General features: G+C 43.6%; 1 protein-coding gene and 1 long non-coding RNA gene across 3 annotated transcripts in view; one reads left to right on the top strand and one right to left on the bottom strand.

The window, feature by feature from the left end:
• Positions 1-27,969, bottom strand: part of LOC126109406 (uncharacterized) — a 91,354-nt gene that overhangs the window by 9,972 nt on the left and 53,413 nt on the right. The gene's annotated exons all lie outside the window — the stretch shown is intronic.
• LOC126109401 (PHD finger protein 14) overlaps positions 1-27,969 on the top strand; it is a 205,500-nt gene that overhangs the window by 160,797 nt on the left and 16,734 nt on the right. Inside the window, exons 16-17 of one of the 2 annotated variants that reach the window (XM_049914431.1) lie at positions 15,029-15,137; positions 26,206-26,652. In XM_049914431.1, coding sequence (XP_049770388.1) covers positions 15,029-15,137; positions 26,206-26,226 — 130 coding nt within the window. In that variant the 3' untranslated portion in view covers positions 26,227-26,652. Of the gene's footprint in view, positions 1-15,028; positions 15,138-26,205; positions 26,653-27,969 lie in introns of those variants that run through there. The other variant, XM_049914432.1, reaches the window with a different exon arrangement.

Below are 27,969 nucleotides of genomic sequence, written 5' to 3'. Positions count from 1 at the left end.
CACCACCTTGGCTTCGTGAAGTGCCCCGTGTTAACCTTGGTCTTCATTCACTTCCTGAGGGACACTACTTCAGCCTCGGTCTATCACCTTCAGTTTTACGACGTTCGAATGCAACTTCGCGATAGTACCTTTGTATACACCGACGGCTCTCGGACTGACCGTGGGATCGGGTGTGCCTTCGTCATTGGCACCCTCGTCTTTCGCTATCGGCTTCTGGCACGCTGCTCAGTAATTACAGCCGAGCTCTTCGGCTCGTATCAGGTCACGGAGTACATCTGGCGACACAGCCTTTTGAATTGCGTCCTCTGCTCAGACTCACTCAGTGCCCTTCAAAGTCTATGTGCGTTGTACACTGCCCGTCTCTTAGTGCAGTGGGTCCAGGAAAACTGTCACTTGCTCACTTTTGGTGGAGCCAGTGTGATGTTTCTGTTGGCTCCAGGACATGTCGGTCCGCCAGGAAACGAGGCTGCTGATGCTGCTGCCAAGGCTGTAGTCCGCGTACCTCAGCCTGCGAATACCTCTATTCCCTCCAATGACATCTTTGTTGCCATCTGTCAGGAGTTGGTGTTCCTGTGGCATTGCCAATGGTCCTCTCTTCACGGGAATAAGCTCCAGCTTATTAAGCCTCTCCCAGCAACGTGGACGACCTCCTCTCGGCCTTCCCACCAGGAGGAAATTATTTTAACTCGGCTGCCTATTGGGCACTGCCTTTTTAGCCATCGTCATTTGCTAAATGGCACTCCCCTACCACTTTCTACACATTGCGCCCAAGTTTTAACTGTCCGCGGCTTCCTGATGGACTGCCCTTTTTTTTTAACTATTTACATTCCCACTCGGGTTTGCCGTCTGATTTATCAGCCGTTTTACCAAATGACACACGGGCTGTCGACCGCGTTTTACTTTTTATCCTCTGAAGCAGTATGGCGAAGGCCATTTAATTTTTAGTTTTGGACCTCCGTTTCTGTGTGGTGTCTTTTTTTAGCACTTTTTCCGTGTTCCTGTTTCTATCTGTCTTCTATTATGTCAATTGGGACTGACGTATAGTCATTTAACTCCTCTCTGTGTTCGTGTTCTATAGCTTTTGACTTGGGAGCATATGACCCCAGTTGTTTTTTCCACCCTAAAGCAAAACAAGCAACAACAGACAGCAAAAGATCATTATTCACAGTGTTGAGAATGGTTCTGAAGTGAGATCTGAGTGGGCTACAGTCAAATGGGTGATGCCTCAGGGATCAGTGTTGGGGCCACTCCTGTTCCCTATTTATATAAATGATATGCCCTCTAGTGGTATGGGCAACTCTAAAACATTCCTGTTTGCTGATGACATTAGCTTGGTAGTAAAGGATGTTGTGTGCAGCATTGGCTCGGTTCAAATAGTGCAGTTCATGACCTAAGTTCATGGCTTGTAGATAATAAACTAACACTAAATAGTGTAAGACTCAGTTTTTGTAGTTTCTAACACACAATTCAACAAAACCCAACATTTTAGTTTCACAGAATGGGCATATTGTTAGTGAAACTGAACAGTTCAAATTTCTAGGTGTTCAGTTAGATAGTAAACTGCTGTGGAAAGCCCACGTTTAAGATCATGTTCAGATACTTAATGCTGCTATTTTTACTATTAGAACGGTTTCTGAAGTAAGTGATCGTTCGACACGAAAATTAGTCTACTTTGCTTATTTTCATTCGCTTGTGTCGTATGGTATTATATTTTGGTGCAACTCTTCCCATTCTAAAAGGATATTTTTGGCTCAGAAATGGACGGTTCGTGCAATAAGAGGTGTAAATTCGTGAACCTCTTGTCGACCCTGTTCACTAGTCTGAGTATTTTGAATTTCTTTATTGTCATTTCTTGTTAACAATATCAGCTTATTCCCAAGAATAAGCGGCTCTCACTCAGTTAATACTCGGTAGAAATCCAATCTGCATTTGGATCACACTTCCTCAACTCTTGTGCAGAAAGATGTTTAGTGCTGCATCCATTTTCAGTAAGCAATCACAAAAATTCAAAAATCTTAGCAGTAATCCACGCACTTTCAAATTGAAACTGAAGAGTTTCATCATGGGTCACTCCTCATGTTCTGTTGAGGAGTTCCTTGAAAAATTAAGCTGATTTTTATTTTATATTGTTAACTGCATTTACTCAAACTTATGGCTTGACTTTCTTTGGGTTCATAAACATTATATTTTTATCTGTTTTTACTTTTATGTTGTAATTTAATGTAGGGACACATTCCATGACCTTGGAGATTTGCTCCTCAGTTTGATCCTGCAGAACTTGACATGTAAAGAAAATAAAATAAAGGTGATGAGACTTACCAAACAAAAGCGCTGGCAGGTCGATAGACACACAGACAAACACAAACATACACACAAAATCTAGCTTTCGCAACCAATGGTTGCCTCGTCAGGAAAGAGGGAAGGAGAGGGAAAGACAAAAGGATTTGGGTTTTAAGGGAGAGGGTAAGGAGTCATTCCAATCCCGGGAGCGGAAAGACTTACCTTAGGGGGAAAAAAGGACAGGTATACACTCGCACACACACACATATCCATCCTCATATACACAGACACAAGCAGACATTTGTAAAGGCAAAGAGTTTGGGCAGAGATGTCAGTCGGGGCGGATGTACAAAGGCAAAGATGATGTTGAAAGACAGGTGAGGTACGAGCGGCGGCAAATTGAAATTAGAAATTAGCGGAGATTGAGGCCTGGCGGATAGCGAGAAGAGAGGATATGCTGAAGGGCAAGTTCCCATCTCCGGAGTTCTGACAGGTTGGTGTTAGTGGGAAGTATCCAGATAACCCGGACGGTGTAACACTGTGCCAAGATGTGCTGGCCGTGCACCAAGGCATGTTTAGCCACAGGGTGATCCTCATTACCAACAAACACTGTCTGCCTGTGTCCATTCATGCGAATGGACAGTTTGTTGCTGGTCATTCCCACATAGAACGCTTCACAGTGTAGGCAGGTCAGTTGGTAAATCACGTGGGTGCTTTCACACGTGGCTCTGCCTTTGATCGTGTACACCTTCCGGGTTACAGGACTGGAGTAGGTGGTGGTGGGAGGGTGCATGGGACAGGTTTTACACCGGGGGCGGTTACAGGGGTAGGAGCCAGAGGGTAGGGAAGGTGGTCTGGGGATTTCATAGGGATGAACTAAAAGGTTGCGAAGGTTAGGTGGACGGCGGAAAGACACTCTTGGTGGAGTGGGGAGGATTTCATGAAGGATGGATCTCATTTCAGGGCAGGATTTGAGGAAGTCGTATCCCTGCTGGAGAGCCACATTCAGAATCTGATCCAGTCCCGGAAAGTATCCTGTCACAAGTGGGGCACTTTTGGGGTTCTTCTGTGGAAGGTTCCGGGTTTGAGGAGATGAGGAAGTGGCTCTGGTTATTTGCTTGTGTACCAGGTCGGGAGGGTAGTTACGGGATGCAAAAGCTGTTTTCAGGTTGTTGGTGTAGTGGTTCAAGGATTCCGGACTGGAGCAGATTCGTTTGCCACGAAGACCTAGGCTGTAGGGAAGGGACCGTTTGATGTGGAACGGGTGGCAGCTGTCATAATGGAGGTACTGTTGCTTGTTGGTGGGTTTGATGTGGACGGACGTGTGAAGCTGGCCATTGGACAGGTGGAGGTCAACGTCAAGGAAAGTGGCATGGGATTTGGAGTGGGACCAGGTGAATCTGATGGAACCAAAGGAGTTGAGGTTGGAGAGGAAATTCTGGAGTTCTTCTTCACTGTGAGTCCAGATCATGAAAATGTCATCAATAAATCTGTACCAAACTTCGGGTTGGCAGGCCTGGGTCACCAAGAAGGCTTCCTCTAAGCGACCCATGAATAGGTTGGCATACGAGGGGGCCATCCTGGTACCCATGGCTGTTCCCTTTAATTGTTGGTATGTCTGGCCTTCAAAAGTGAAGAAGTTGTGGGTCAGGATGAAGCTGGCTAAGGTAATGAGGAAAGAGGTTTTAGGTAGGGCGGCAGGTGATCGGCGTGAAAGGAAGTGCTCCATCGCAGCGAGGCCCTGGACATGCGGAATATTTGTGTATAAGGAAGTGGCATCAATGGTTACAAGGATGGTTTCCGGGGGTAACAGACTGGGTAGGGATTCCAGGCGTTCGAGAAAGTGGTTGGTGTCTTTGATGAAGGATGGGAGACTGCATGTAATGGGTTGAAGGTGTTGATCTACGTAGGCAGAGATGCGTTCGGTGGGGGCTTGGTAACCAGCTACAATGGGACGGCCGGGATGATTGGGTTTGTGAATTTTGGGAAGAAGGTAGAAGGTAGGGGTGCGGGGTGTTGGTGGGGTCAGGAGGTTGATGGAGTTGGGTGAAAGGTTTTGTAGGGGGCCTAAGGTTCTGAGGATTCCTTGAAGCTCCGCCTGGACATCAGGAATGGGATTGCCTTGGCAAACTTTGTAAGTAGTGTTGTCTGAAAGCTGACGCAGTCCCTCAGTCACATACTCCCGACGATCAAGTACCACAGTTGTGGAACCCTTGTCAGCCGGAAGAATGACGATGGATCGGTCAGCCTTCAGATCACGGATAGCCTGGGCTTCAGCAGTGGTGATGTTGGGAGTAGGATTAAGGTTTTTTAAGAAGGATTGAGAGGCAAGGCTGGAAGTCAGAAATTCCTGGAAGGTTAGGAGAGGGTGATTTTGAGGAAGAGGAGGTGGGTCCCGCTGTGACGGAGGACGGAACTGTTCCAGGCATGGTTCAATTTGGTTAGTGTCTTGGGGAGTTGGATCATTAGGAGTAGGATTAGGATCATTTTTCTTCGTGGCAAAGTGATATTTCCAGCAGAGAGTACGGGTGTAGGACAGTAAATCTTTGACGAGGGCTGTTTGGTTAAATCTGGGAGTGGGGCTGAAGGTGAGGCCTTTGGATAGGACAGAGGTTTCGGATTGGGAGAGAGGTTTGGAGGAAAGGTTAACTACTGAATTGGGGTGTTGTGGTTCCAGATTGCGTTGATTGGAATTTTGAGGTTTTGGAGGGAGTGGAGCTGGAAGTGGGAGATTGAGTAGATGGGAGAGACTGGGTTTGTGTGCAATGAGAGGAGGTTGAGGTTTGCTGGAAAGGTTGTGAAGGGTGAGTGAGTTGCCTTTCCGGAGGTGGGAAACCAGGAGATTGGATAGTTAAAAAACTTAAAAAACTATCCAATCTCCTGGTTTCCCACCTCCGGAAAGGCAACTCACTCACCCTTCACAACCTTTCCAGCAAACCTCAACCTCCTCTCATTGCACACAAACCCAGTCTCTCCCATCTACTCAATCTCCCATTTCCAGCTCCACTCCCTCCAAAACCTCAAAATTCCAATCAACGCAATCTGGAACCACAACACCCCAATTCAGTAGTTAACCTTTCCTCCAAACCTCTCTCCCAATCCGAAACCTCTGTCCTATCCAAAGGCCTCACCTTCAGCCCCACTCCCAGATTTAACCAAACAGCCCTCGTCAAAGATTTACTGTCCTACACCCGTACTCTCTGCTGGAAATATCACTTTGCCACGAAGAAAAATGATCCTAATCCTACTCCTAATGATCCAACTCCCCAAGACACTAACCAAATTGAACCATGCCTGGAACAGTTCCGTCCTCCGTCACAGCGGGACCCACCTCCTCTTCCTCAAAATCACCCTCTCCTAACCTTCCAGGAATTTCTGACTTCCAGCCTTGCCTCTCAATCCTTCTTAAAAAACCTTAATCCTACTCCCAACATCACCACTGCTGAAGCCCAGGCTATCCGTGATCTGAAGGCTGACCGATCCATCGTCATTCTTCCGGCTGACAAGGGTTCCACAACTGTGGTACTTGATCGTCGGGAGTATGTGACTGAGGGACTGCGTCAGCTTTCAGACAACACTACTTACAAAGTTTGCCAAGGCAATCCCATTCCTGATGTCCAGGCGGAGCTTCAAGGAATCCTCAGAACCTTAGGCCCCCTACAAAACCTTTCACCCAACTCCATCAACCTCCTGACCCCACCAACACCCCGCACCCCTACCTTCTACCTTCTTCCCAAAATTCACAAACCCAATCATCCCGGCCGTCCCATTGTAGCTGGTTACCAAGCCCCCACCGAACGCATCTCTGCCTACGTAGATCAACACCTTCAACCCATTACATGCAGTCTCCCATCCTTCATCAAAGACACCAACCACTTTCTCGAACGCCTGGAATCCCTACCCAGTCTGTTACCCCCGGAAACCATCCTTGTAACCATTGATGCCACTTCCTTATACACAAATATTCCGCATGTCCAGGGCCTCGCTGCGATGGAGCACTTCCTTTCACGCCGATCACCTGCCGCCCTACCTAAAACCTCTTTCCTCATTACCTTAGCCAGCTTCATCCTGACCCACAACTTCTTCACTTTTGAAGGCCAGACATACCAACAATTAAAGGGAACAGCCATGGGTACCAGGATGGCCCCCTCGTATGCCAACCTATTCATGGGTCGCTTAGAGGAAGCCTTCTTGGTGACCCAGGCCTGCCAACCCGAAGTTTGGTACAGATTTATTGATGACATTTTCATGATCTGGACTCACAGTGAAGAAGAACTCCAGAATTTCCTCTCCAACCTCAACTCCTTTGGTTCCATCAGATTCACCTGGTCCCACTCCAAATCCCATGCCACTTTCCTTGACGTTGACCTCCACCTGTCCAATGGCCAGCTTCACACGTCCGTCCACATCAAACCCACCAACAAGCAACAGTACCTCCATTATGACAGCTGCCACCCGTTCCACATCAAACGGTCCCTTCCCTACAGCCTAGGTCTTCGTGGCAAACGAATCTGCTCCAGTCCGGAATCCTTGAACCACTACACCAACAACCTGAAAACAGCTTTTGCATCCCGTAACTACCCTCCCGACCTGGTACACAAGCAAATAACCAGAGCCACTTCCTCATCTCCTCAAACCCGGAACCTTCCACAGAAGAACCCCAAAAGTGCCCCACTTGTGACAGGATACTTTCCGGGACTGGATCAGATTCTGAATGTGGCTCTCCAGCAGGGATACGACTTCCTCAAATCCTGCCCTGAAATGAGATCCATCCTTCATGAAATCCTCCCCACTCCACCAAGAGTGTCTTTCCGCCGTCCACCTAACCTTCGCAACCTTTTAGTTCATCCCTATGAAATCCCCAGACCACCTTCCCTACCCTCTGGCTCCTACCCCTGTAACCGCCCCCGGTGTAAAACCTGTCCCATGCACCCTCCCACCACCACCTACTCCAGTCCTGTAACCCGGAAGGTGTACACGATCAAAGGCAGAGCCACGTGTGAAAGCACCCACGTGATTTACCAACTGACCTGCCTACACTGTGAAGCGTTCTATGTGGGAATGACCAGCAACAAACTGTCCATTCGCATGAATGGACACAGGCAGACAGTGTTTGTTGGTAATGAGGATCACCCTGTGGCTAAACATGCCTTGGTGCACGGCCAGCACATCTTGGCACAGTGTTACACCGTCCGGGTTATCTGGATACTTCCCACTAACACCAACCTGTCAGAACTCCGGAGATGGGAACTTGCCCTTCAGCATATCCTCTCTTCTCGCTATCCGCCAGGCCTCAATCTCCGCTAATTTCTAATTTCAATTTGCCGCCGCTCGTACCTCACCTGTCTTTCAACATCATCTTTGCCTTTGTACATCCGCCCCGACTGACATCTCTGCCCAAACTCTTTGCCTTTACAAATGTCTGCTTGTGTCTGTGTATAGAGGATGGATATGTGTGTGTGTGCGAGTGTATACCTGTCCTTTTTTCCCTCCTTTTTTCCCCCTAAGGTAAGTCTTTCCGCTCCCGGGATTGGAATGACTCCTTACCCTCTCCCTTAAAACCCAAATCCTTTTGTCTTTCCCTCTCCTTCCCTCTTTCCTGACGAGGCAACCATTGGTTGCGAAAGCTAGATTTTGTGTGTATGTTTGTGTTTGTCTGTGTGTCTATCGACCTGCCAGCGCTTTTGTTTGGTAAGTCTCATCATCTTTCTTTTTAAATATATTTTTCCCACGTGGAACGTTTCCCTCTATTATATTCAAATAAAATAAAGGCACGCACAGTCAGTGGTTGCGACATTATCTCACAAGTAGGAGGCAGATGGTTGAAATTTCTAGTAAAGATACTAATAAAGTGAGATATGTCTGTGTTAACTGTTCATGTTTCTTAAAATAAAAAAAATAACTGCTCTCGGTAAATGAGCTAAAACTTCTCTCAGTTAAGGAGCCCTCATTGTATGGGGTGACTTAATATGACTTAACAGTCTGTATAAAAGGGTAAATTCACAATGAGTGAGAAAAGAATTCACTTGTTACGATGCGAGTGTTCTTGTTTTGCAGTTTGTATCTTCAAGTCTATGTTATTTAATTCATATATTAACTTATTATGTTACAATTGCTTAATTTCTTTGAACATTCATATTACTGGTTTCAGTATATTATTGCCATCTTCACATACGATGATAATCCATAAACAGTTTCGTTGTGCTGTTTAAACTCTGGTTATGTGGGCACTGAACATCATGAAACAATGGAAAATCAGGAATGGAATAACAATAATACGAAATGGATATGTTGTTACTCAGTATGTAGAGGGATGCTGAAGGACAGAGAGAGACACACATTGAGAGAAGACTTTTAGATAGTTTATAATATCAGACAAAATTCTTCTTCAGATATAGGAAACCAGACACTGTACTCGAACCACCTTTTTAACATGGGATAATCTCATAATTTATCCAGACATTCATATCTAAGTTGACATACTTACTCTTCATCAGGTTGCAAGTTACACGCATAAAGATTCTGTATCGCATACATCCAAGGATAGTTTAATACTGACCATTTCTTGTACACTCATGCTTTCCGAATTTTGGTGTTAATCTATTGATGTACCAGGTAATTACTGATAATTTATCCAAACAAATTCTGAAACCATTCACATGCGGATCCCTTGATTTTTCCCGACCCAAAGATTACATTTAACTGCAGTGCTCGTTACACTCTGTCAATTCAGATAGTCACAGTATCTTTGCTCTCTAAAAACACTAAATTGGCATATCATCCGTTTCTTTGTAAACTTTGACCCATCAGTGTTAAATTTTCTTCTCTTATCGGAGAGATATTGGCCTATTACTCCACGATATTTCATATGTTAGCCCTTTTTTGTTGTAATTCATGTAATTTGTTTTTACCAGAGATCGTCGTTACTTCTGTACAGTTGAATGAATAGTCTCTGGTACGAAATATCGTGTTTTCAAACAGAATGGAAATTGTGTTTGAATCAAAACATTCACTTCACTGAAGTTTAAAAATGTTCTAACTCAAGATTGATTTTTTGTCACCAAAAAAATTAAGACTCCATTTGTTCTCTTGTGTCAACTTTTTGAATCCAAAGATAATGTTTATCTCCTCATCAGCATCAATTTCAGTCTCATAATTAATTGTGAACCTTTGTAAACTGGCAACATTTTTTCCAGTGCCACTTTTTCAAACAATTCTCTAGAATTTTTGAAATAAATCAGAACATTGATATCTTCAAATTAACTTCAACAACTTCTCGAAAGTTTTATTTGGTCACAATGTGTGCAGTGTCATGTAACATTATAACAAGATGAGGTTACAACTGTTGATCTTTCAAGACCTCAAGATCAACTGACTTTTTTCCATACAGATTTCACACACACACACACACACACACACACACACACACACACACACACACTCGGACTGTCATCCCCAGGCACAAACGATTTTATGCGACCACATGATGAAAGAGACACTGTAATGGTGTGATGTATATTTTATTGATATATTGTACAGAATTTTCGTGATGTACAGTACATATGCAACTGGAGTTTATATGTCACAACGAAACTGTTTGTGGACTGTCGTCACGTCTGAAGATGGCAATACTATGCTGGAACTGGTAATGGTAGCAGTAATTAGGCAAACCCAATAGAAGTGTCAGGTATTTAAACTCACTTCGTCATGCAGATAATTTTTTTCACACCCGAATTCGTTGAACAGAAGTTGTATCCTTGAGAATATTATCTGCACGACACAAACATTCGGCCGATGTACTGATGTGTTTCTGTATGCAGTAATCAAATGAAAATAAACCGAGCACCTTAATTTACCGGGTGACAATTTGAAAGCAAAAATGGCTAAACTAAATTATGCTTGTGCTTCAAACGTTACACACATTTTTCCTCTCCAATCAGCTCTCAGCTGCATACTAAATTGATTTTTTTAAGAAAACTTTATGTATTTTATACAACACTAGCAAACCTGGCAATGCTTTGCAATTACTAAGTATATATGGGAATTTTGATATATGCCCTAATGTCCTTCTCCCTCCTTTCTCTGTCCAGCTCCCCCCCCCCCCCCCCCCCCCCAACTGCCCCCCCTCCCCCTCTGTTTGAACATACCCTCCTCCTCCACATTTCCCAGTAACATATATTGAATGGGCATTAGAGCATTGAATAAAAATTTGAAATAATTGGTCAAAGAACTTATCGAGACTATTGGTAACAATGTATCCCCATTACATATACGTTTATATATTAACAATGTTGTGAAAGTAGTTGCTGCACCCCATATAGCAGAGATGCTGAGTTGCAGGTAGGCACAAAGAGACTGTCTGCAAGTAAGCTTTTGGCCAAAAAGACCTTCACCAAAAATAGACGACATTTGCGTACACTCACACGAACGCAACTCGCAGTCACGTGACCAGAGTCTCCAATTGCTGAGGCCACACTGTGAGCAGCAGCGTGTGACGGGAGAAGTGAACGGGTGGTCAAGGTAAGGAGGTGGCCGGTGTGAGGACAAAGGGGAGAGAGAGCAGAGTGCCGTATTTACTAGAATCTAAGCCGCACTTTTTTTCCGGTTTTTGTAATCCAAAAAACCACCTGCGGCTTAGAATCGAGTGCAAAGTAAGCGGAAGTTCTGAAAAATGTTGGTAGGTGTCGCCACAACTAACTTCTGCCATCAACCGTATGTAGCGCAATGCAGGTATGCTTTGCAGGCACAAAGATAAATACTGGCACCAAAACCTCTGCATCAGTAAATAAATTAAAAGAAAAGGTAGAAGAATGTAAACAGTATGCCATGTATTCTTTCGTGTTTGCTGCTATCTCATTTAAATCCTGTCTGCCTAATAAACTACAAAACTAGAGTGAGACAACAGCAAACACGGGAGAATATACATATCGTGTCATGTTTATATTTGTATTATTCTTATGCTGAATAGTGGTACAGTCAGAAATGAAGCACAGCAAGTGACTAGATTTTTAAATCTAAGATGACTCTAATTTCTGTGCAGAATGTAATGTACTAAAGAGGCGTCTGCAAAGATTTTCAAATGGAGAAAAATTTTCGCTAAACTGTCATTCAGAACATCTTCTATCATACGCAGTCTATTATTTGGTTCTTGTTGATCATTATCAAAGAAAGCAGCAGTGTAAGTAACAACAAATAGCAGTCTCTTGCCATTGTTTCGCTTGTGAGACAATTCCTCTCTTTTTCTTTTATTCTAAGCCACGGTAGCGCACACAAAAGCAAGCCATGCTGCGAGCGGCAACAGGTCGTAAACACTCATTATCAGAATGCGACAAACAATGCGTGACACAGTACAATAATGCATTTTCAGCTTAGAGTGACGTAAACCCCTATAACAAAGAGAACGGCACTTACCAGATCAAAGCAAAATAAGCAATCGATTCAAACCAGATGAAGCACACGAAAAAGGAAGGGTACCCGTATAAAATGGATGGAGTGCCTGACACATAACAATGGCTACTTGGTAACGCTTAACTGTTAAGCTTACGACTCGAACCAAACTACTGTAGCTGTATTTTCATCCATTCGACCTCAATTGTGTTTCACGTTACAATGGACCAACTTTGTTTTGATTTCGAGGGGCGGTCTAAAACTTTTCTCTCCCCTTGAATTTCAGGAGCGGCTTAGATTCAGGAAAATATTTTTTCCATGATTTCGAGTCATTTTTCAGGTGCAGCTTAGACTCGAGTGCGGCTTAGATTCGAGTAAATATGGTAGGTGTGGGGGACAGTGAGTGCTATTTGTAGAGCATACAGGACCGAGGGTGGGATAGCTCAGTGCAGCTAGACGGAGGGCGGGGAAGGGGATTCACGTAAGAGGAGGAAAGTAAAAAAACTGTGGGTGCATCGGTGCAATATAGGGCCGTGTAGTGCCAGAGTAGGAACACTGGAGGGGATAGGTGTGTAAGGACAGTGACTAACGAAGGTCGAGACCAGGAGGGTTACAAAAGTGTAGGATATACTGCAGGTACAGTTCCCACCTGCGCAGTTCAGTAAAGCTGGTGTAGTAGGAAGAATCCAGATAGCACAGGCTCCGAAGCAGTCACCGAAATGAAGAACGTCGTGTCGGGCAGTGTGCCGTGCGACTGGGCGGTCCGGCTGCCTCTCGGCCACAGTTTGTCGGCAGATGTACGTGCAGACAGACAGCTCATCGGCTGTCGTCCCCACGTGGAATGCAGCACAGTGATTGCAACTTAGCTTGTCGATCGTGTTCTACTGTATCTTCCTTCGTCGTCGGCGTTGTCATTGTTGCCGTGAGGCACCATTATACCGAGTGGAAAGGCGCGTCGATCTTAGAGCATGAGATATGGTAACCTTAAGTCATTGACAACACACAACGGTCACGGTAGCACCTGATTCCAGAATAGCTGCAGTAGTTAGGATCTAGGAACTACCCCCTCTTGACCAGGTCCCCAAAACTTAACTCGTAACGAGATCCCTTAGAAGCAAATTGTCATAACGATCGTCTATAAAGGCTTCGTACAACGGTAAGAAATGTTACAATTTGTGGAATAATAATAGATACGACCAAACTGTGTTGTTTCTTCTGTTTTACTTAATGTAACTTTGTTCACAGTTTTATTTCGCATTCACCACTCAGTCACACTCTGATATGGAGTATATGCGAGTGCCTGAACCCTAACTCCCGAGTTCCATCAAAACCCTTTGATGAACAGTTTTGGTTGCTCGACACCAACAGTCAATGATAATGATACAGTATTTTGTAATTGACTCTTCTAGTTTAGCCACCGCCTCCACGAATGTTTGTTTGGCATGAGACAATTACACACTTTTCTCTCCGATCCGCAATTATTAAGAGTTCCCGTAAAAGTTAATGTTTTTCTCCTTTTCATAAAGTGGAGCCCGCTCTCAACGATATAATTAAAAAAAAACCGTGTCCCTCGTGAGATGTCTATAGATTTATCCCAGAATTGACCGCCCTGTAGGTGTACTCAATTTAATGACCACACTTCGCTATCCGCGATTTTGTGTAACTAAATGTCCTTTTGTTAGTCTGATTGTATACCGTAGTTATTTAAAACTCGCCCCTATATTTTTTCACTATGCACAATTAGCACTTCTTTACTTGCTTATTTCTAAGAGTAAAAAAAAAAAAAAAAAAAAAAAAAAAAAAAAAAAAAAAAAAAAAAAAAAAAAAAAAAAAAATGATGCCGTATCATGAGCTTTGTCGATATAAAGCAAAACACCTCAGTATGCCAAATTTTACCTCTTCTTATAGGATTGGCTACCTTACTCATTAATTTACTACATATTATTTCCAATAACGCTAAACAGGTATCACTGTTATATTTTAATTGTATTCAAAAGCATGTTATTATGACTGACCAAATCGTAACAAATCACGCGGCGTGCGTTTTTAACGCTAGCTTTACACTCGCCCAGCCTTTATTCGTGCAATATTATATATAAATATACCGACAGGACCGAAAGATCGATCTCTCTACCGTAACCAATAGAGGAAAATACGCTATTCAAGTTCCGTTACATCTATCTTGACTCATATTGTTACAGTGTGATTGGATTCACAGTTAGCCCCGACTTCGACGGGGCAGGTCATGTTCGTGACTGGACCAGAATAGGTGGTGGTGGGAGGATGTGCGGGGTTTGGTTGTCGGCGGAACACCAGTGTGGGAGGGGCGGGAAGGATAGTGGGCAGGATGTTCCTCATTTTAGGGCTCCTTTCCTCAACCTTCATTAGTAATTTTCCTTACACACGTAGCCCCTTCCCTGTTCCCATTCCAGCATTATACAGTCTTCTATTCCACTAATGCGCACACAGTCTTTTCATTTCTCTCATTTCCCACACCACCCCCTTTCCCGCTCCCCTCTGCACGTAGCTGGCCTACCCTCTCCCCACCTCATCCGTGTATGCTTCCACAAGCAGCACTTACCATCCACAACCCCTACCCTGCTATCCCCCCCTCTCCCTGCCCCAGCCTCCCCCTTACCCCAACCATCCGCTCACTTCTCCCGTCACACATTGCCGCTCACAGTCGGGCCTCGACAGCCGACGACTGTAGTCGTGCGTGTGCCAGTTGCATTTGCGTGAGTGTGTGTGTGTGTGTATTTCCGAAGAAGACCTTTTTTGCCAAAAGCTTACTTGGCTGACAGTCTTTTCGTGGTGCAACTCTCACCATCTCCACTATATGTTGAGTGGCAACTATCCTTATCATAATATTACCATTATTCCATCCCGGATTTTCTGTTGTTTGATATTTATATATTACATATATTTAAAAATATGTAGTCTATGTCCATCTGAATGTTCATTATTGTGTAAACATTTGTAGTAATTTGATAAGAACTTTTTGAAATTTTTGCTAACAACTTGATAACTTGTCTTGGTAGGCAAGTATAGATTTTTTTTTTTAAGAACACTGTTTACACTTTATCTTTTTGTGATTAATTGTAATATTTGTATCGACAGTGGAACACCTAATTCTGATTTTTGTTTGTTACTGTATATAACAGGTCTTTAACATAATGACATTCCAGAAAAAATATTCGACCCGATGTTTGTATTTTCGTGAATGACGTCACCCCAGACATAAATTTGTGAATATAGAACATTTCATTGAGATATAATTGAATAATGACTAAAAACATTAAATATATATGTCAGTGATTGCATCTCAGCTAAATTGTGTATCTCATTTACATTTTTCCCACAGATGTGACGAGTGCCTCAAGTGTTTCCATTTCACGTGCTTGGACCCGCCGGTGAAGAAGTCACCGAAGAGGCGCGGGTACTCTTGGCACTGTGCCGATTGTGACCCGACGGTAAGCTCGTAGTTTGCTAACAGGCAGATATTGCTGTGAAATTTTGTAATCTAGTTTATTATTGTAATGGCAGCAGTTTCCCGTGGACGCAAAATGGCAGCACGGGCCTTCGGATCGCAGTTGTGACAATTTATAGTTCCTCAGTATATTTTTGATAGAATTTTGGCGAAGGAAGACGGACGCTATTGACAGTTGGCAAATTTGTTGCCAATTACCCTTCACGAAATGGCACAGAAAGTGGTAGAGGAGACACTCTGAGCGCTCTTCGCTTGCCACTTCTCGCTACACCGTTCGCTATGTACAGAACCTGTTTACGTATCTATTCGAGGCCTTAATTCTATTTTGTTTTTATTTGCAAATAATACTTGTGGAGAACTGAGCAGAGTGATTCGTTGGGACATGGCAGATGTATCGTCTGTAGGTGGATTTGGAGGATATGGGATCAGCCTTATTTAGGTTCTCCACTAAATAAACTGTGATACACATTCCTAAAGAAGGTAGTACTGGTCAGAATTAAATGAAGAGTTCCTATAATGATATGTCTGGAAACTAATGCCTGCTGAAATATTGGCCAATCTGTCCTGTCGTTCTCCTCTGTCTGTTACGTAGGAGCAGACATTGTAGGCAGTGCCACCTGTGGTTACCAAACATCCTGATGCATCCTTCACCCGTTCTTCACAGTGACTCACATACTCGACCTGTTTTGTTTAGATCGAGCCGTGCGCATAGGTCATACTCTCCTGTAATGTCTGCCAATGGTCTGTGGGTTGGGCACACCTAGATGCCTGTAAATGACCCACAGTCAGAAAACTAACTGATGTACCATTAGTGAACGGTGAGGCTGTGTGACAGGATCTGCTCGACCAGTCGTTCACCCACTAAATATCGGGATGAGATGCTGTCACACAGTTTGTAGAAAATGAGGTTGTGTCTTACCGTTTATAGACTGTGGTCGTCGTCTTTATGCGAGGGTAACATTCTCCAGTAGTGCCGGTAACTCGTTGCGCAGAAGTTGTCGACGTGTGTCATCTCTTAAATCTGTTTGATAAAGTATTCGGCCCTAAGATTCTGTCACTGACCGTTCCCGTCCTTAGGTCGATACTGGAGTGATCCCTATGCCTCACCTTCGCAATCTCGTGATTGATTTCTCTTTGTCCACACGCAAGTGTTGGGGTAATTTATTATTTCATCTCTTGTGAATCTTCCCTCGACTGTAAATGAAATGCAGTCTGTGAACTGTGGATCTTAAACGGCCCATGTTCAAGCATTAGTTTCCAGGCATATCATTATAGGAACTTTTGTTGTAGTTTTGACCAATACTAGCTCCTGTGACAGCTTGTTTAAAAAAACAGTTTGTGTATTGCCAGTTTCACTAAACAACTGTTGCCGAGTTCCTTCCAAAGACGCAGCCCACGTAGCCGGTATTCTCACCTCCTCCCTCTGCAGCAGATTGAGGTGGCACAGTGGTAACACACACACACTGGACTGCATTCGGGAGGGCTGTTGTTCGAATCTCTGTCTGGCCGATCCTCCAGATTTCAGTTTTCCGCAGTTCCCCAAATCCTCCGAGGCAGGTGCTGGGATAGCCTACCGAAGTTGAAACGGCCAATTTTGTTTCCTGTCTTTACGCATTCTCGTTGTCACATTAAACATTAAACCCTAATCTTCCTTTCTGCCTTCTCCTTCCACTGCAACAGCTTTGGGATCTGCTTTTTAAAACTGTCTGTAATGTAGTGTAGGTTAGGGACCCAGACATCACAACCTACATCCGTTCACTAAGTTGGGCCCCCATTTGTGAATTTAAAAATCGATGCATAGCGTAGTGATTAAGATAAAAAAAAACAAAGATGATGTGATTTACCAAACAAAAGTGCTGGCAGGTCGATAGACACACAAACATACACACAAAATTCAAGCTTTCGCAACAAACGGTTGCTTCATCAGGAAAGAGGGAAGGAGAGGGAAAGACGAAAGGATGTGGGTTTTAAGGGAGAGGGTAAGGAGTCATTCCAATCCCGGGAGAGGAAAGACTTACCTTAGGGGGAAAAAAGGACAGGTATACACTATCGCGCGCGCGAGCACGCGCACATCCGCACATACACAGACACAAGCAGACATTTGTAAAGGCAAAGAGTTTGGGCAGAGATGTCAGTCAAGGCGGAAGTACAGAGGCAAAGATGTTGTTGAAAGACAGGTGAGGTATGAGTGGCGGAAAATTGAAATTAGAAATTAGCGGAGATTGAGGCCTGGCGGATAACGAGAAGAGAGGATATACTGAAGGGCAAGTTCCCATCTCCGGAGTTCTGACAGGCTGGTGTTAGTGGGAAGTATCCAGATAACCCGGACGGTGTAACACTGGGCCAAGATGTGCTGGCCGTGCACCAAGCCATGTTTAGCCACAGGGTGATCCTCATTACCAACAAACACTGTCTGCCTGTGTCCATTCATGTGAATGGACAGTTTGTTGCTGGTCATTCCCACATAGAAAGCTTCACAGTGTAGGCAGGTCAGTTGGTAAATCACGTGGGTGCTTTCACACGTGGCTCTGCCTTTGATCGTGTACACCTTCCGGGTTACAGGACTGGCGTAGGTGGTGGTGGGAGAGTGCACGGGACAGGTTTTACACCGGGGGCGGTTACAAGGGTAGGAGCCTGAGGGTAGGGAAGGTGGCTTGGGGATTTCATAGGGATGAACTAAGAGGTTACGAAGGTTAGGTGGACGGCGGAAAGACACTCTTGGTGGAGTGGGGAGGATTTCGTGAAGGATGGATCTCATTTCAGGGCAGGATTTGAGGAAGTCGTTTCCCTGCTGGAGAGCCACATTCAGAATCTGATCCAGTCCCGGAAAGTATCCTGTCACAAGTGGGGCACTTTTGGGGTTCTTCTGTGGGAGGTTCTGGGTTTGAGGAGATGAGGAAGTGGCTCTGGTTATTTGCTTCTGTACCAGGTCGGGAGGGTAGTTGCGGGATGCAAAAGCTGTTTTCAGATTGTTGGTGTAATGGTTCAGGGCTTCCGGACTGGAGCAGATTTGTTTGCCACGAAGACCTAGGCTGTAGGGAAGGGACCGTTTGATGTGGAATGGGTGGCAGCTGTCATAATGGAGGTACTGTTGCTTGTTGGTGGGTTGGATGTGGACGGACGTGTGAAGCTGGCCATTGGACAGATGGAGGTCAACGTCAAGGAAAGTGGCATGGGATTTGGAGCAGGACCAGGTGAATCTGATGGAACCAAAGGAGTTGAGGTTGAAGAGGAAATTCTGGAGTTCTTCTTCACTGTGAGTCCAGATCATGAAAATGTCATCAATAAATCTGTACCAAACTTTGGGTTGACAGGCCTGGGTAACCGAGAAGGCTTCCTCTAAGCGACCCATGAATAGGTTGGCGTACGAGGGGGCCATCCTGGTACCCATGGCTGTTCCCTTTAATTGTTGGTATGTCTGGCCTTCGAAAGTGAAGAAGTTGTGGGTCAGGATGAAGCTGGCTAAGGTAATGAGGAAAGAGGTTTTAGGTAGGGTGGCAGGTGATCGGCGTGAAAGGAACTGCTCCATCGCAGCGAGGCCCTGGACGTGCGGAATACTTGTGTATAACATAATGGTGTAACATTGTGCCAAGACGTGCTGGCTGTGCACCGAGGCATGTTTAGCTACAGGGTGATCCTCATTACCAACAAACCTGTCTGCCTGTGTCCATTCATCCGAATGGACAGTTTGTTGCTGGTCATTCCCACATAGAATGCGTCACAGTGTAGGCAGGTCAGTTGGTAAATCACGTGGGTGCTTTCACACATGGCTCTGCCTTTGATTGTGTACACCTTCCGGGTTACAGGACTGGAGTAGGTGGTGGCGGGAGGGTGCACGGGACAGGTTTTACACCGGGGGTGGTTACAAGGGTAGGAGCCGGAGGGTAGGGAAGGTGGTTTGGGGATATCATAGGGGTGAACTGAGAGGTTACGAAGCTTAGGTGGACGGCAGAAAGACACTCTTGGTGGAGTGAGGAGGATTTCGTGAAGGATGGATCTCATTTCGGGGCAGGATTTGAGGAAGTCGTATCCCTGCTGGAGAGCCACATTCAGAGTCTGATCCAGTCCCGGAAAGTATCCTGTCACAAGTGGGGCACTTTTGGGGTTCTTCTGTGGGAGGTTCTGGGTTTGAGGAGATGAGGAAGTGGCACTGGTTATTTGCAGGTCAGGAGGGTAGTTGCGGGATGCGAAAGCTATTTTTTATATATATTTATCAACGTAACTGTCACTGTTATTTTTATAAACTAATTGTTTTGAATATAATTTTTTTACTTCTAATCCTTTGCCGTGTCATTTTAATTGTATTAATTTTGTATTTACCCTCTGTATTCCTTTCTTTTAACCTTTTTCATTTGGAATCTTTGTACGATTTCATTTATTTTTATTTATCTTGCGTAATATTTAAAAACATAAATTCTTCTCACGTCGTGAATAAAATAATTCAGATAAAGGTGTAAGACAATGAAGATTTTATAAGTAAAACAAAATTCGAGCAAAGTGGGTAGACTAAGGAACAGCTGCAATAATGTGACTAGAAATATAAAATAGTGAAATGAAAGAAACTGAAGTAAATTCACACAGCCAAAGATTCCAAATGAAGAAAGGAAGACAAAATGGCAGCAAATAAAAAGTTTATGTGGTGATTAAAGTGATGCAGCAAAGGCTTACAAATGAAAAAAATAATTACATTTAAACAAATTAATTGAATAAAGATAGTGATTACTTTTTGTCAGTTAGTCACAAATTAGGGCCAGCTAGGTTGAAAGGATGCAGGGTAAGATATCTGGGACCGGCGGCCTAAGCTGCACCAGTGTACAGGCGGTGTAAAAAAAGTGAGCGCCACCTCTGGGGAGCTCTCCTAGTAAGTTCTCGACACACTCGTACTGCAGTTCTTGCCGAGTGTGGTGAACGGCAGCCAGGTTTGTGGGCGTATTGATCAGGTGTGTATCTGACCCCACGCTTCACCCCAAAGATGGTTGACAAGGTTCAGGTGAGATCAGTACAGCGATTTTCTTAGAACACAGATGCCATAGCCTTACTTTTGTGGACTGGAGCATTCCTGTGACAACAAAGCAAAAGTTAAATTTGAAACTGTTACAATAGTATGAGAAGCACACTATGTATATACTTGTGACTTTCTTCCTCTGAACCTAAGGTGATAGTCAGAGTGTAAACTAGGAGAAACAACCAGAAATGATCGTAGAAAATCTGGATGTATAATTATTCATTTTAGCGGTGGTAGTGGTGGCAATCTTCAGACCAAAACTTTTGATGCAGCTCTCCACGCTACTTTATGCCGTACAAGCCTCTTCATCTGCAAACAACTATCGCACATCACATCTGTTTGAACTTGCTTACTGTATTCGAGACTTGGTCTGCCTCTACAATTTTTTACCCCCTCCAATGCCAGATTAACCATTCCTTGATGTCTCAACCCTGTGCAAAGCACTGTGAACTGTGTGACGGAGAGTACCTTTCGTCGTACTGTATTCTGAGGTTACTTCTCAATCTGTTCAGTGAAGGCCTGTGGGAAGAATTGACTGTTCCTATAGTTCTTGTCTAATTGTATCTGCACAATCCCTGCAAGACTGATACATAGGTGGCTGAAGTTATATTAGCAGTTTCATCCAGAAAACAATTCTCAAAGTTTTCTGAGCAGTAGTCACAAGACTTATGGCATCTTTTTTCAGGTACCGAGCGAGGTGGCGCAGTGGTTAGCACACTGGACTCGCATTCGGGAGGACGACGGTTCAATCCCGTGTCCGGCCGTCCTGATGTAGGTTTTCCGTGATTTCCCTAAATCACTTCAGGCAAATGCCGGGATGGATCCTTTGAAAGGGCACGGCCAATTTCCTTTCCCGTCCTTCCCTAACCCGAGCTTGCGCTCCGTCTGTAATGACCTCATTGTCGACGGGACGTTAAACACTAATCTCCTCCTCCTCCTTTTTCAGGTGTCTGCCCCTTGAAATTTCCATTACTGTTTGAACGAACTGTGTATTCCCACCACCTTTCTTCGTACGAACACGGCGTGTTCTGTCGGCCCTACCCGATAGGGATACCACAATTCCCCGTATCTGACTGCCAAATTGTAGCCTGCCGTTAACTCAACCTGTGTTGTCATTACACTAAAAATGCTCACACATTGTAATGCTGTCATTTACTGTAGAGTTGAGGCATTACAACAATCAGTATGCGTACTGCTCGTCCCCTCTCTTAATGCTGCCATCATTCTGGAAATCTGAGAGCTTTTCGTCCAGTGGATAGTTTTCTCTGTGCATAATTTTTTGGATAGTGCTACAGGTAAACACAGCATCTGCACGTAAAGTGTGTCACATCATCTCTACATCTACGCCTACATCCGTGCTCTGCAAGCCACCACAAAGTACATGACAGAGGGTACGTTCCACTATTATTGGGTTTTTTTTCCCATACTGTTCACGTTTGGAGCAGAGGAAGAATGATCAAATGCCTCTGTGTGCTGTAGTTAGTCTTGTCCTCACAATCACGGAGTGAGCAACACGTAGGGGGCTGTAGGATATTCCCAGAGACACCATCCAAAGCCGGTTCTCAAAACTTTGTTAGTAGACTTTCTCGGGATAGTTTACGTCTGTCTTCGATAGTCTGGAAGTTCAGTTTCTTCAGTATCACTGTAACACTCTCACGTGGGTCCAATGAACCTGTGACCATTCGTACAGCCCAGTATCAAACCGATAAACTGATGTCTACCACCTGCTCTATCCACAACTGAGCTCATGTGATATTACATTTGATATCCCTAGAAAGTTTTACACATAGGTATTTGTACGAGTTGGCCATTTGACTGTGATTCGTTGCTATTATTGTCACAGGACAGTGCATTTTTCCGTTTTGTGAAGTGCATAATTCTACATGTCTGAACATTTGCCAATCTTTGCACCACTTTGAAATCTTGTCAACTCGACTGAATATTTATGGAGCTTCTTTCAGATAGTACTTCATTATAGATCACTGGATCATCTGCAAAAAGCCTGGCATTACTATCAGTCGTGTCTGTAAGATTGTTAATATAAAACATGAAGAACAAGGGTCCCAACACATTTCCCTTGGGAACTCCCGAAGTTGCTTCTACATCTGACGAGGACTATCCATCCGAGATAACGTGCTGGGTCTCTTCTACCAAAAAGTCCTCAATCCAGTCACAAATTTTACTCAATACCCCATACAAGTGTACTTTTGACAAGAAGTGTAAGTGTGACACTGAGCCAAATACGTTTTGGAAATGGAGAAATACTGCATCTACCTGACTCCCTCGATCCGAAGCTTTCAGTACGTCACGTGAGAAAAGTGCGAGTCGGATTTCACGCGATCGATGTTTTACGAATCCTTGCTGGTATGCGTGGAAGAGGTTGTTCTGTTCGAGATAGCTCATTATGTTTAAACTCGGAATTATTTTGATTAAGAATTAGTTTGTATCTTTTTTTATTTTTTATTTCAATTCTACAACAAATCGGTGTCAAAGATATTGGACAGTAGTTTTGTGGATCACTTGTAGACGGATGTTGCCTGTTCTTTCTTCCAACCACTACGCACCACCACTGACACTAATACTGATTTCACTCGTCGTTTCCCAGTTGCCAGAGCAGAAAACAGTTTGGGCGTGTCGTGGGGGGATGGAGACCTATAGCACACTGACGACACGGCACAGTATTATGTGGTTGTTTATTGCACAGGGTTTCACACGTCCACTTTCTTACGTACTCACCCTGTCTGCCAATTCAGAGGCCTCAGATTTTAGTAGTTATTGCAAGTTCTATCCAATGCGCACTGTCCTCCCTCCCCCTCGCCCTCCCTTTGTTTCCCCTGTAATATTGTTCTCCTTCTCCATGTTGTTTATCAGGTTTTATCCTTCTTAAATCCTCTATTGTATTTTCTTGCTAACCAGATTTTTCACCCACTCTGGCCACTATTTCCTTTTTTTCACTCCTCCAGCACCTGTCTCCTTTGTCCCACCTACACTTGTAGAGAGATATTTTATTGTCTTTATTGACCCCTAGCTTAAACCATACAGCAAGCTCATTCTGGCAAAATATGAGATATTGATAGAAAAATAGGTGTTCAAATATTTGTTTGTTTGCACAAACATACATGTTTAAAATCAATTGTTATAGAATACTTCTCTGCAATCTACTGTCAGTGATATGCCAGTCTTATGTGTGGATACTTGTACTTGTACTCTGTCCTCTCTGTAATTCTCACTTCTCAGTTGCCACTTCTAACATCTCCATTTTCCACACCTCATTGACTGCTCGTGCCTGTTTTCAATTTTCTCTTGTGCCCCAATTTCCTCTTGTGTCTTATTGTCTCTTATTTTATCTCAAGTGTGTACAGGTCATTTGACCAGTTTCACATTTTGTCCCATTTTGTTTCTTAATGCTCCAATTCTGAGGGCTCCACCATTCCGTGCCAAGGTCACCGAGTAAAAGGCAGTCATTCTCAGGCCCCAGCTGTGCGCTCGGACAGCGTCGGGCCGCATTGAGTGTGGCCGATAGGAAAGTTGCTTTGCCAGTCAGTGTGCATATTCTGAGAGGCAGCCAGAATGGGCAGCTAGTCCTTTCCCAACAACAGGCCCATATATTTGATTTTTTAACACTATAGTGCAGTAAGGTGCCGTCTTGTCAATTTTCCCATTTCCAGTTACTACTGGCAGTGGACGTTTCTGTAGAATCTGACGAGAAGTTGACAAGTGGACCCTCTGAATCCATTGGGTAACAACCCCCCCACCCACCCCCACCCCCCCTCCGCTACACTTTTTACAAATAAATGCCAGGAGCAAAGTTGCGGTGGCATAATTCCTGCTGTGCCTGAGCCTGTGCGAATGTTTGTGAGCCTGTGCGAATGTTTGCCCTCTAAATCTGTAAATCTCACTACCTCTCCCTTTTCCCCTCTCACAGTGTCAAAGGTTTAATAGAATTTACTCAGGCTTCTGCCCGCACCGAGCGATCGAAATTCGACACTCTTTCAGCCGAATTCTCCTCGACCATAGTCGAGTGGCTACTTCCCACTCGGACGTAGCGGACGGCACCGTCCTCGCACCGCCACACTGTCGGACACGGCAACTACTCCGGCGCCGAGCCCGACTCGGGTCTCACGACAGCCAGATCCTGTGCCCTACCGTGTGGGACCCCGTTCTTTATGACCGCGTCTGCTATTATTTTTATAGCTCGAGGTTGTGTACTGTACAGTAGTCGCGGAAAGAGCTCGAGGTGTATTCCTCCTCAGAGATAGTACAGTAAAAGAAACTGTAGAAATTAAAATTTCCGGAAACATTACACATCCCCAGTAATGTGTAACTGAGTACTGTGTGGGATGCTGTCGTCACAAAGTCAGAGAAGGTGCAGCGACAGCACGGTTCCTGTAGCTGCAGACTGGCGACGGGCACAGTAATGTGACCCACACGGTACCAATAATTACCACTCGGAAATAATCAGAGCATCTCGATCCCCTGCCGGATAAAGGCACGCTTTAGGCTGGAGCTGTACACACCCACACTGCCACTGCTGCTTCTGCTGCTGCAAGTTTTCTAGTGTCGTGTACCTAGATTTCATTAGATTGCAGTCGTAGCAGTCTTTTCGCCGACTCGGTCGTCTCCTATCTCTCGGAATCTGGCAAAGAATTTCCTCGGTCCAAATATTGCAAATATGTGAGCAAAGACTCTGAGAGTTTAAACTACTGCTGACGAACTGAAAAGAGGTTGTTAAACCTTTAACCCGTTTCTTTCACCTGCCGTGCAGTTCGATAGCTCGACAGGTGAGTATCGGACTGTAAATGCGAAGGTCCGGTACGGGGTTTTGATTCTCGGTCGGCTCTGGTGGTCGTCCCTTCTTTCACATCTGGCGACGATCGGTGTGACAAGTTACACTACTGTTCAGTTTTCACACTAAAGTGTTGTTTGCCCCACGAGTAACTTAGCAGTTCACTTCAAAGTTTGGAGGTAAGGCGGGGGCATACCACCTGCAGTATCACTGAGCCTACCGGAGCACTGCAAGTGGAGGACCGCTTTACATTTGTTATTACGTAGGAGCTTCTTCTGTCTTTGTCACAAGTTCAGAGTCTATATACTTCTTCATAAAGAAGCAAGGTGGGTATCACATTGAGCAAGAAAATTTCATCATAAATAAATATGGACTACCTGTGTGAAACGGGCTTTGTGGCATGTAGCAGTTTGATGTCTTACATGTAAAAATAAGTAACTCTTAATAGAAGGATTAAATATGTCTGCTCTAGTACTTCAGTCCACATCTTCCTGGCAAATTAAAGATTTTGATGGAATTGTGTTATATTGATTGACAGTAAAATGTAAGCATTGCAAATAAGTGTGTTTCTGTGAAATTCGTGAAAGAAGTCATTTTTCTGCATAAGGCCATTTTATACATTAAATGAACACACTATTTCCTGTAGAATTGGCTGGTGTAAACAAATTGATTATTAGAGGCTGACCGAGCCGTATACTAGTAATATGACCGTACCCACAGTTGGGTTGTACTTTTTTTCGTTCTAGGTATTTCATATATTTGAGTGTAAGTCATTACACCATTGTACGATAATGTGGGGCTCCATTGCATAATGTCGTTGCTGTTGTGCTGTGTGGATCACGAGATGTTGGCAGGTGGAAGAGCACAACTTAAACTCTCGATAATGGCCGAGGTGCCGAAATTAGCTAATCGTCAGTGAAATAAAGTGTTTTATTTCGAATAAAAAATGGCCTCTTACGGGAAAATTACTTTTGTCGAGAAATGTAATGTGCTGCAGACCTGAGCGTAAAAGACTGTGTAAATTGGTTGACTGGGGCTGTTTCCAAATAGAGTAACAGTATTTTTCTTTGGGCTTATTACATTTTTAAAAATGTTATAAAATACTTCTTATTGGTAACTAACCTATAATAATTGACAAAGACTGAAAGAGATTATGAAATTGTTTTTCTTTGTAAACGAGTAGCATCAGCCAGTGTATTTGTGTATTGTGATTGTCATATTTAAGTAATATGGAAACAGCGCATTGATTTTCTTATGCAGGAAGCCAGTTGTGATGCCTGACACAAAAACTGCACAAACGGCCTCTCTCGGAATATACTGGAAACCTATATTCCACAGTATTTGATGTGTTCCACAATATGTTTAGTTTAGTACACAGTGCTATTCTGCAAGATATGCCCTTCTTTTATTTTTTGTATCCTCATGTGAATGTCGTCAGCCTGTATTTGCAGAAAGGTTACCCATGCTGTAAAACAAAATCAATCGTGTGAAGAATTAAAACCAGAAGGATTTTTGTTAACACGAGGAAGAAAATGTTTGTGGTTAGAATAAACTGTTTTGTTTATAATTTTGAAATATTGTTCCATTACATTAGTTCATGGAGTAGCTTTGAACGTTTATTTTTACTTTGTGTGTATTCATCCTGTTGGACAAGATGCTATATGATACAAATATACTGATCTTGCCTTCTACAGTCTCTTGTATAACAAGAATAAACAAATCTAAAACAAATTAAATTTCTTCTTACATACTGTAAGTACACCTCATTCTCCACTGCACTTTTTTCCATCACAAACATAGTAATGATATAAAAACATTATGTTCTTACTGTAGACATTGGGCTGAGAGGTCACAGCAGTGTGCTGAGAAACTATTGCTCACCTGTTATTGATTTTTCAACAGTGGTTCAACAAAACGGAACAAAAAATTAGAAATGGAGACTATTTTTGTGATTTGTGTTGTGTTCCTGGTGCCTGTCTTATTTTTTATATGACGAAGAAGAACGTTTCCATTTCATTGAGTCTGTAAGAGAGATTTTTGAACAGGAGTTTCATCACATTAATGGTCTGTGTTCACAAACAACTCCAGTGTAGTAATCATCATATTGTACAATTTCTTGTTACTCTTATCTGAGTACTTTTATTCAACATAAATTTTGTTCTTGCTACTTAACTTTCAACAGTTTAACAGTCTCTCACATGTCGAATGAATGGTTGTTTTGCTGACTCAACTGAGGATGGGGAAGAACATTCCATACACAAAAAACTGGACATTATTTGTGCGTGTGTTTCTTTCTCATGTGCTGAAATGTATTTTAACTTTTGCCATAAATTACATATATATGTAATCAAAGTCAGTCTCTCTCTCTCTCTCTCTCACACACACACACACACACACACACACACACACACACAAAAAAAACCTCTGCCATTGTGTGGCATGTGTTATTATCTTTGTTTCTTGTTTCGAATAACAGTATCAAGATCATTGGTACAGTGAAGAGAAATGGATGGAGTGATACGCAGTTGGCCAAAGAGATGTTAATATTTATTTGCCTCTTTGATTATTTTACAAAATATTAGACATGCCCAAATGCACAGAAGAATACATAAGTCTCTTACAAATGTAATTGAACTAAAGCCATATTTATATTGTATTTCACTGACAACACACACTGTATTTATACATGTAAGACAGGGTGTCTACGACCCGGGACAACCGGGAAAAACCCGGGAATTTTTTCATCCGGCAGAAAACCCGGGAATTTTTCATTGTTTTAGCTTTCAGTTAAATTTTTGTAATTTTGACTGCAGAATTGATTCTCTAACAAAGAATGTTATTGTATCCTGCTACTGGAGAATGATACTGCAGCAAGAAAATATAAATGAGAGGGAAAAAAATAAAACTTTAGTGGCAAAGGAAATGTGCAATTTACAACAACAAAACACCCTGCACGCACAAGCGTCTGCAAATAGCAAAAATATGTCAAAGGCCGTAGGGCGCAGACTGTAATTCTTCCTAACA

Source organism: Schistocerca cancellata, chromosome 12, assembly GCF_023864275.1.
Source record: "Schistocerca cancellata isolate TAMUIC-IGC-003103 chromosome 12, iqSchCanc2.1, whole genome shotgun sequence".
Taxonomy (NCBI): Eukaryota; Metazoa; Arthropoda; class Insecta; order Orthoptera; family Acrididae; genus Schistocerca; species Schistocerca cancellata.
Note: the sequence above shows the minus strand (reverse complement) of the source record. Positions and strands in the feature narration are given on the sequence as shown.